The sequence below is a fragment of the Octopus bimaculoides genome, chromosome 2, assembly GCF_001194135.2.
Source record: "Octopus bimaculoides isolate UCB-OBI-ISO-001 chromosome 2, ASM119413v2, whole genome shotgun sequence".
NCBI classification, from domain to species: domain Eukaryota; kingdom Metazoa; phylum Mollusca; class Cephalopoda; order Octopoda; family Octopodidae; genus Octopus; species Octopus bimaculoides.
In genome coordinates this window covers 109,953,262-109,964,222 of record NC_068982.1, presented here as the reverse complement: position 1 = coordinate 109,964,222, position 10,961 = coordinate 109,953,262, and the positions used below count along the sequence as shown (strand labels likewise).

The 10,961-nt window shown below is 33.4% G+C and overlaps 1 protein-coding gene across 1 annotated transcript in view; it reads left to right on the top strand.

Annotated features, from left to right (window-relative positions):
• LOC106879437 (proto-oncogene tyrosine-protein kinase receptor Ret) overlaps positions 1–10,961 on the top strand; it is a 342,465-nt gene that overhangs the window by 151,218 nt on the left and 180,286 nt on the right. Inside the window, 2 exon segments of the mRNA XM_052978606.1 lie at positions 1,368–2,542; positions 10,257–10,502. Coding sequence (XP_052834566.1) covers positions 2,494–2,542; positions 10,257–10,502 — 295 coding nt within the window. The 5' untranslated portion in view covers positions 1,368–2,493.

Here is a 10,961-nt window from a genome sequence, read left to right as displayed (position 1 = left end):
ACACACACACACACACACACACACACACACACACACACACACACACACATATTAAAATGCGTTTTTCTTTTCGAAATGGACAATGGACAATTCATAATAAACAAAATAATCCAGGCCCAAGAAGAAAATTCTGCATATGACGCTCTCATCAGAATTTATATGAATTATAGCAAATCTAGAGGTTCGCTCGAAACCTTTCTGGTATTTTATTAATAATTTAAATTCCAGGATGCTTCTAAATAATTCTTTAACGTTTTTTTAAAATACCTAAATGAGCTCATCTCTCAAGCGTTAGCAAGTGATGTAAATGCGACCATTGCAAATGTTACACAGATGAGATTGCTTAAGAGTCATGTGGCCATAACGAAACTCGATGAGATCATTGAATACTTGTATAAGAATTTTTAGTTTTATGAAATATAACGTCAGATGAGAGATTTGCAAACAGATTATCTGGGATCTGGAGCGAAGTTTCGAGGAAATCTCTATATGTACATTACATTTCTAATAATGATTAATACTGGTACGAGAGGAGAGTTGTTGTCTCGTTCATGGCATATATTTTATCGATTGTCACGAAATACGAACTCTGATCGCAGTAATACGAAAATAAATAATGATTATACTACCTCAATATTCTCTTAATAATTATTACCTCATCGATCTTAATAATACTCTTTTACTCTTTTACTTGTTTCAGTCATTTGACTGCGGCCATGCTGGGGCACCGCCTTTAGTCGAGCAAATCGACCCCGGGACTTATTCTTTGTAAGCCTAGTACTTATTCTATCGGTCCCTTTTTGCCGAACCGCTAAGTTACGAGGACGTAAACACACCAGCATCGGTTGTCAAGCGATGTTGGGGGGACAAAAACAGACACACAAACACACACACATATATATATACATATATACGACGGGCTTCTTTCCGTTTCCGTCTACCAAATTCACTCACAAGGCTTTGGTCGGCCCGAGGCTATAGTAGAAGACAATTGCCCAAGGTGCCACGCAGTGGGACTGAACCCGGAACCATGTGGTTGGTAAGCAAGCTACTTACCACACAGCCAATTTCTCACGAAAATAAAATGATAGCTGAGAAGAAATACTCAATTGAATCGGCTCATGTTATTATTGACCTTCATTTTACTTTTAAGAATGGAAATCGAAGTTAACGGGTTGGAGTTGGAACTTAGAAGTTAACTTGACAAAGCATAAATACTCAATACATTTATACTGAAACATTTTACTATTTTTGCTACTCAACTATTCTGTATTATGTAATAATATTTACTTTGTTAACTTTCTAGAAAATAATAATGTACATTCTTTTAACTATGGTAAAAGTCGAATCTTTCTTCCTCATTTCAGGTACTAAAAGCAATGACATTTTCTCCAGCAGTCAAGCAAAGAAGTCTGTACTTAATTGTGAAAGTATTATGTTAAATCATCGGCAAGATATCCTACACATAACACGTCTGAGCAATTACAAACTTATAATATTCAGTGGAATTTAAATTACCCATATTACCAGCGTCGTTATGCAATATATTTCTTCTTTTGATGACGATTGTGTCATTTGATTGACTCTGCCTAAGCACGATGTACACAGGAAAATACGTTTATAATAGAAAACTACACAAATGTATAAAGAAATAACTCTCTAAAAAGACTGAGATCTATGAGAATAAATCTATCTTTCAAATCTTAATGATGTTAATATTTCAAGAATGTGAAAAGAAAGCATAGAACCTGATAGTCTCCATTACCCATTCAAAATTTTCTCGAACATAATTTCATTAGAAATTTATAATGAAATATGTTCATTGACAAAATTATTGCTAGGATATTTCATTTAGTTGGAAAAAGATTTCCCTGATACGTAGTTTTAGCAACAGCAACTTTTAAACCTACTACTTGTTGTTTGTTGTTCCTGCTGCTTTTTTTTTGTGAAGTGGCAACAAAATAATAGGGACAACGCTGGTGTCAACAGCTAAATTAATGGAAGTATAAATTAATGATAATAATAAAAGCATTAGCAAAACAACTAAGGGAAGGAACATAAGTACACGATAATATCGAGTCTAATACGAACAAAGATGCCAGCATCAATAAGCTGAAAGGAAAATCTTTATCTTGTCTCTGTACTGTCAACTTCCACGTATTGTTATATCTTTGCTGTGGCTAAACCGGAATGAATGAATATATTTCTATTCTATTTCATAATTAGAAGTCTACATGCAAGAAAAAAATGTAATAAAAGACAATAGAATAACTTAAGAAGTATTAGTAATCAACCTAGAAAATTGTGAGTGAATATATCAGGCCTTTAGATACTTGCAACACTATCAGATAATCAATAGTTCCCTCAAAAGTTATTTATAACCTCACAATCAAGCACAATATATAAATAGGGTCTTGTTACCAATATCCAATATTTCTACGAAGAAGTGTGGTATCAAGAATATACCATGCTTTGCTAGAAAGCGGTGTCAAAATGCATTCCATCAGAGATTTGTCAGTAATATGGCCACTATTATGGGCAGGTGAGTAATATTTCCCAGTGAATTTTATTTGTTTTATGCTTTAATATCTCTAAGATGTCCGAGTTATTTATAGGTATCGATGTTGTTAATAACAATCGTGTTTAAATAAAAGTCTTCAAAAATTTCGATTCTATTTTGCGTAAGCATTAAACTGCTCGATCAAATATATTATTCGATCGTCATTCTAGCTTTATTTATTGTGAAAATAAAATCTTCAAAATGTAGAATTTAAAATGTCACCTCATTTTCGAAGATATCAAATATAATTCAGGTAATGTTTATTCGATAACTCATAAACAATTGATAAATTATATTTTCAAAATCTTGTAATCATTTGACTGTAAATCTTATGATAAAATTAAGATTAAAGCTATTTTAAGAAATTTTATAAAAAAATGTATACTATTTAATTTTACAAAATCGGCCTATCTTATTAAATCTTAGAAAGAGATTGACACGTTCATAGATAGTTTATCTGAATATTCTATAAAGGGCAGAAAATCATTTTGAAAATTTCCTATTGGTATAAAATTCCGCTGCGTTGAATTTGTAGATATAAGTTTTGAATACGATTTTCAATAGCATATTAAGACAAAGATATATAATTAAACATGCATGTAGGCAATAATGCTTCACTGCATACCATAATATATTACTCATTTTATATTATACACCGAAAAAAAGAGGGTAAGGTGGCAAAATCGTGAGCACGTCGGACAAAATGCTTAGCGGCATTTTGTCCGTCTTTACGTTCTGAGTTCAAATTTCACTGAGGTCGCTAAAATAAGTACCAGTGAAACACTGGGGTCGACTGGTACTTATTTTATCGATCCCGAAAGGATGAAAGGCGAAGTCGAATTCGGTGGAACGCAAAGACAGATGCAATACCGCTAAGCAATTTGTCTGACGTGCTAACGATTCTGCCTGCTCGCCGCCTTTATATCCAAAAGAACATTAGCTCTTTTTTCTTTTTTAGTTTATACAAACTTTCCAATATCTATCTATCTATCTATCTATCTATCTATCTATCTATCTATCTATCTATCTATCTATCTATCTATCTATCTATCTGTCTGTCTGTCTGCCTGTCTGTCTGTCTATCTGTCTGCCTGCCCGCCTGTCTGTCTGTCTAAGTGAATATTCTCGGTTCCGATTTATCCACTGGAGGGTTCACAGGAGATTTCGATGTGTTGAATTGCTTGTGAAGATTTTATTTAAGGGAACAATGCAACAGTTTATTTCGCGTTTTATTGCTTTTAGTATTCACGTTAGTCCAGCTGATTCACTACTTTAGTTTTCTATTGAAACTGTTTTATTTCTTTAATAATATATTGTGTATAAACACAAGGCTATTTATTTAAGATTTGAATATAGTCAGATGAATCAATGCTAGGATATGACTGGTGCATATATTATTGACTCTTGAAAAATAAACCCCCCACTAAATATCTTCACTGTAATCTAAATTTGAGAAGCAAATGGAATAAGACGTTCTATTATATGTGTCTTCTTCAACGATATGTTTTAATTAACTTTTTTTTTAATAAGTTCATCAAGACCACAGGAATATATAACGCAACAATATCGGTGGTGATAAGACCTTTAACAGTGAACATGCTTTGTAAATATTAACAGTTGACTAAAGCTGAATGAGATGTTTGACAATATATTGATTTTGGTGGCAATAACGGTGGTTAAAACAATGAAGATGATAACCAGAATCACATTGCTAATGTTAACGCAGAAGGAATGAACCATATTGACAACATTAAACAAAAATATAAGTCTAGCATAGAATCTAGTAATGCTAATTGTGGCAATGATATATATTGGTAAACAGGAGCGTTAAGAATTATTTGATTTAAACTGGCATATAAAGATAGAGCAAAGAATGCACTAGTAAGAGACAAAATCAGTTGAGGTCGGAAATAAGGAGGATGAGATAGTGACAAAAAGAAGCTGAAAAAATCATTTAGCATGACGATGTTTGGAGTGTGAAACAAAGTTCTGATATAATAAATTGTCACTGCATCAGACTCTAAATAGTTTCGCTGCTATAAACAAGGAATAAACTTTACAATAAGTTGATGAGCTTTATACTTCATATCTCTGTTTATCTCACTTCTTTGTGAGCGGTAGGGTAGGTAAAAATGTTCCGAGTAAAATATTTTAGCGTTTTTACTTACTAAAGATGATATGGAAATAATGAGGATGGTTAAGCTGAAGAAACAACCGTTTTATTTAAATGGAAAAAAAAAAAAGAAAAATAACGAAAAATGGAGCAAAATGGTGTATGATGTTGATATTAAACTTTTCTCCCACTTGTAGTAATGATGAGGAAAACAGGGTAAAGAATACGACTACACTGCAAAAAGGTTCATGAAAGTCATGCCTTCAGTGAGGTTTAAACAAGCCAGATTGACTCACTTCATTGCTTGCCGTTCTATTGAACTTACTTTTGTAATCTAACGAAATTCTTTAAAGATTAGCTATTCCTGCTACTCGAAGTAATGAACATTTTCAACATTTTCAACATTTTCAACATTTTCAACATTTTCAACTAGCTGATACAGACCATTGAAAGTTAAGTAGATTTAAAAAAGGAAACAGTGCAATAAAGTTTCAGTTAGCACTCTAGTAGCTAATAAATTTAGTATCTAATAAATTTAGTCAGCTGCCACTTTGAAATAGCTATAAACGAATCAAATTTAAGCTGCAGACTTGTCATAAAAAGAACTTACCTAGCTTTGCTCCACTACGAATACATTGTCAGTATTGAAAATAAATAATCTTTTATTCCACAGTTACGAAATTTCAAGCTAAAAGGTGAAATAAATTTTCAAGATTTTCTCAAAGACACTTAAGTTTGCAATTGTAAATCAAAATCCTGAAAAGATCTTATTACTGAAAAGATCTTATCAACAGAAAGGAGTTACATAAAAATCACGGAATGATAATTTATTGCGCTTGGAATTAGAGGAGTAATGAAAAAGAACTTGTGATATTTATACTTTCTCCTATGTAGGTATATGCATATGGGTATAAATTACAACAATCTACTATAAATGTTAGCCAACACTGATTGTTACGTTGGATGTAAACACAATGTCTATACAATATATCCGTAAAGAGAAAAAGAGGGAAATTATGAATATGCACATTTCGATCCCAGTCTGGCTTATCTTCAGCAACTATCCGTCCTCCTTAGATATCCACAGACATACTGCTTATAAAGCCACTAATATTCAAGTATTAGATTGAACCGGATAGATCAGTTTGAATATTTAGTGCATTCTTAGCAGCTATTTCGAACATTAACTTACTGATGCATTCGTTGTACAATGTACTATAGAACCTATCTATAGTAGTATTAGCCAATACTGTGTTTACGATGGATGAAAACAATACTTCTATACAATATGCTCATGGACTGAAAAAGAGAGACAGATGTACATGCAAGTTTCAATCGTATTTCTTAAAATATAGAATCCTTCGCTCTGAAGGGCTTCCTACAAACAAATACATACGAATAATTATATAAAATAAAGTATTATGACAACGTGTGTCTGGATCCTGCATTGATCTATTTAGTCATACAAGGGTCTTAAGTGGTAAAAATTGTGAAAAATCATCCTCGACTCCGTTAGATTGCCGACAAAGATGATGGATATGTTGATTATACATTTTAATAAGTACAATAAGCATATATTTAGACTTGCAATGTATATAAATCCTGTGATAAAGACACAAGGCGCTCTCTACAGGAGAAAATGATTTACGTCTCAATTAGTTTCGCTTGAAAATTATCTCAAGAGTGTTTACTTCATTAATTCTGTCTGCATACGCATAGAGAGAGGGGGAAGGAAGAGGGAGTAAGATAGAGAGAGTGAGAAAGAGGACGAGAGAGAGAGAGAGAGAGAGAGAGAGAAAGAAGCTTACAAAAACTATGAAAATGCCTCACAGGGACTGCCTCTAGTCGTCTGATCTGAGAACTATACCTTTATTACAAGCATAAACCGACAGAATCGTTTCGTGGCTTGCAGCCACACCGGAAGATGAATATAGTACTGAATCGGATGAAATTGACTTAGAAGGAAAAGGACTCCCCCAAAGCATTCCACATAGAATTAGCTTACTCTAAGTAATTAATGTGCTCTCCAACAAGTTTACGGATATACAGACACGTAGAAGCAGTCCCTACGACTCATTTTAATAGTTGCTGTAAGTTACTCTCTCTCCTGTAGCTATTACGTGTGATCACACATATTTCTTCTACATCATGTGTCAGAAGTTATATATTCTCTCTCGGTCGCTTTCTAGATAGATAGATAGATAGATAGATAGATAGATAGATAGATAGATAGATAGATAGATAAATAGATAGATAGATAGATAGATTGATTGATAGATAGATTTTTGGAATGTAATGTTACATAGGTGACCTAAGAGTGGAGGGCTTCGTGCACTGCAGGCATCAGAGTACAATATGTGAAACCCCGTCAGCCCTTGAGTCATTTATGTGACTAATTGAAAGAAGATAATGCACTTTTACCCACTTTCGGGAATATTCTACTCATGCATGTTCTCTCCTGTACAAACCTGTTTGAGAATGGACAGCATGCTCTTAGTTGAGCATGCAATGCTAAATAGATAAAAAAAAAAAATAGTGAGGGAAACTGATGTATATCGGATCTCAAATTCCATTACTCTTAAATGACTCATAAAATTATAGAATCGTTGATATAGATGAGAAACAAAGAATGAGACAAAAGCATCAAAGAAAACTTCACGAATTACTTTATTTGAATTTTTCTAATTAATTACTTCCTTGTTGTCTTCCAAAAGCTTTAGATTTTCTTCAAAGGAAAAGTAGAAAATTATTCTAAAATATATCAAAGCAAATTTGTAAAGATTATTTCTTTTCTTTTTCTTTCTCAACCTCTTACACTAATTTTACATATTTATTTAACATTCACTTTCATTCTTTCTGTTTACCTCTTTCAATTTTCCATTATCCATTTTTTTGTTTCCTCCTTTTTTTCTCTTTGCTCATTATATATTTACTTTTTATCTGATCCCTTCTTAGCTATTTATATTTGTATATTTGTTTGTTGTGGTAACCAATCTCATCGTTTTATTCCAGCCAGTCAAACTATGCTGAGATAATAGCAGATGGGAGCTAATGTTTTAAAGTAAATAGAAATATATATAAAATTGTAAAACAAAGGAGATATTATTCCTTTGACCAAATGCAACATTCTACAATTTGCAGCAGTTCAAAGTTGTGTGCACAAATCTATTTCATTTTTTTTGTAATTGTCGTTTCACTGTCCATAGTTGTTCTTACATATTTTCTCAAGGAGATAATGAAATATGTATTAAAATAAAAAAAAACGAAAGTGATTATCTTCTAATCTAATCCTTATATTGTTTAGGATTTCTACTGGCTTAAAACGTGTACTTTCAACTAAATCCGTCATTTCTTCACGTTTGGTTCAATCTTCTTAAGATTCTAGCAATGAACTAAGTTGAAGCTAACAAATATATGCTTCTATTAATGTTTAAAGAATTAGTTTTCGTTAAATATTTAGCTTCCAAATTGAAGGAATTATATTTCGATTCTATCCTCGTCACACCACTTTACTACAAGAAAATATTGTCTTTATAAATATTTGAATAGGAGGCTTTAAGCTTTTATCCTTCATAGGTTATTACTAAAGAAGTGTTGGAGGATAGAAAAATAGCGGAGTCTAAAGAAATCAGATTAAACAATTTTTCCCAATTACTATTTTCTTTAGATTATTTATTTAGACCATGGTAACACAGGTTGTAGATTAAAATTAAACGGCAAATAAGCCGGTTTGATTTCCAGGTTGGAACTATTTCACTTCATGCTATTGAAAAAAGTACGAACAACAAAATATTTTCAATAATCTGAAAACTTGTTCTTTTTATTTGAGAAATCATATGACACTGAATAGAGTTGAGCTTAAAAGGCTCCGTGCTATACCTTCTATAGAAACAGTTTTTTCTATGACAACATTTTGTACGTTTAAAATCAATGGGCATAAAAAAATAGACAAAATTTGAAAGAACCACGAGATACATCCGGAGATTGTAGTAATCTTTACCATTGAATTTCATTTGTGGATGTTACAATTCTCTATCAATCAGGATATTCATTCTGAAATATTTCTCTGACCATGATTTGGTGCAGCTAAGTAACGTGGATACACTAAAGAAAAATAATAATTAGTGTTGATTTTATTGTTGTTGTTATTGTCTATCCCCAATCATTTCTGATCGAACAGTTCTATGGCACGCACAACGAGGAGCAGCCGACGGATTTCTTTGCCCAGTTATACCATGTCTTCTCTAAGCCGAGAATTATACCACTCTCGTCCATAGGGTAGGGATGGGCTGGAGCGTGACAGTCTTTACAGTTCGTTCTATTCTTATACGCCCATAGATTCTAGTGGGAGCTGCAATAGAAACAAGAAAATAATAAAAGAAGTGAAAGTAGACTCGGTTGGGGCGCGGCATTTGCCTACGCCTCTACACTTATTTTTGGTGGTGTACACCCCAGAGTGTTTGAACCATTGAGGCAACGGTTATTTCTATGTGAATATGTTTTCCATGTCTGAGCCGAGAAGAAGAGAAAGCGATTTGATAGTGTTGAAGTATTGCTCAGCATTGTATATATGCTTAAGTGCTTAAGTATTGGGAAGTAGTGATGACATACGGTGAGATCATTGATTGTCGCAAGTAAGGAACGTGTCCCTCGCATATCATGGTGGTCTTTCATTGTTCGTATTATTTTATTGTGTAGGTGGTCTCTTGGTGAGGTCAGTGTACATATACCCTATTATGAGTTGCAGAGGTTTAATGAATATGGTCTTTTATTGGAACCGCTCTAATACGCTGATGCCATTTGGCATGCTTAATAAGAGCAACATAGGAAGTTTCCCAAAAGATTTCAGAAACCATGTTAATATTTTCAACTTTACTAATTATATTGGTTTATTTTAAAGTTACACTAAAGTAAATCAAGTGACGTTTACGCTTCTGGCACTTTTATGCAAGCATATATAGATCTCCCCCCCCTCTCTCTCTCTCTCTCTCTCTCTCTCTCTCTCTCTCTATGTATCTTGAGGTACTTTCATAAATTTACCAACACCATTTCTATAGCAACAGTAAACCTTTTTACATCGGATTAAAATAACAAGGGTCTTTATATTCAACAAGAAAACTACTTGCTACCCGAAATGGCTTTTTTTTTATTATTTCGAAGTATCTGCAAACATTTCTGTAATCACATGCAACAGGAATACCTGTGTTCCATTCGTATAAATAGGAAGATACCTGTATTTGAAAGAAATTAATTTTTCATTTCATTTTTTCTTTCTTAGTCAAAACGGAAAAAGGCCATACAACCAATACACTTGCATAAAGTTAGTAGAAACGGCCAAGCACTGCTAGAAAGGCTGTCTTTACATTTTGTGTTCAAATCTCACCATTGACAAGTTTACCTTTATTTTTTCTGGGGCTGATAAAATAAGTACTAGTCAAGTACTGGGGTTCACTAAACTCTTGCCGTAAAGTTTAATTCCATATTTGTATGTTAGAAATAATAATAGTTATAATTATTAGTATATTTGACAAAATTCTATAAGGATCAGATTTACTAATGTAAAAAATTTATTCTTTATTTCAGGATGTGTTTGTTTGTATTTCCCGCAGGCAACCTATCGGGTTCATACACAGCCATGGATTTCTGATGGCTCACCCCTTCTCAAATTCTATGCCTTAAGACATTCCACTGATGCCAGAGAAGGGCACATCTCTTACCGTGTCATACGAGCTGTTGGTCACAACACAAACACAGATTATAAATCATGTTTTCGAATAACAGACTCGGAATGGTTGTCGCTGAAACGAAGCTGCAGTTTCCTTAACCAAGGTTTGTATCCATTTCATCTTTTCTTTCTTTCTTTCTTTCTTTCTTTTGTCAAACTGTTTCGGTTCTTATATACCCTTTCAGTACATAATTAATCACCGTTTCTCTCACTCACTCACTCACTCACTCATTCACTCAGTCACTCACTCACTCACTCACTCACTCACTCACTCACTCACTCACTTTCTGTCTGTCTCTGTCTCTGTCTGTCTCTGTCTGTTTGTCTGGCTGTCTGTCTCTCTCCCTATATCTATATGTGGGTGTTTGTCTGTCTGTATTTAAATATGTGCTCGTGTGTGTCTTTCTAAGATCTACACTGTATTAATGACAAAGTATTCGAAACAGTTTGAACTGAGCAATGTACTGGATACATGTTCTGGCTGCTATACTGTGCACACCTCACCATCTAGTATAACTTAGAATGAAACGTAGTCCTGCTGACAGCAAAGACAAATGTTATTA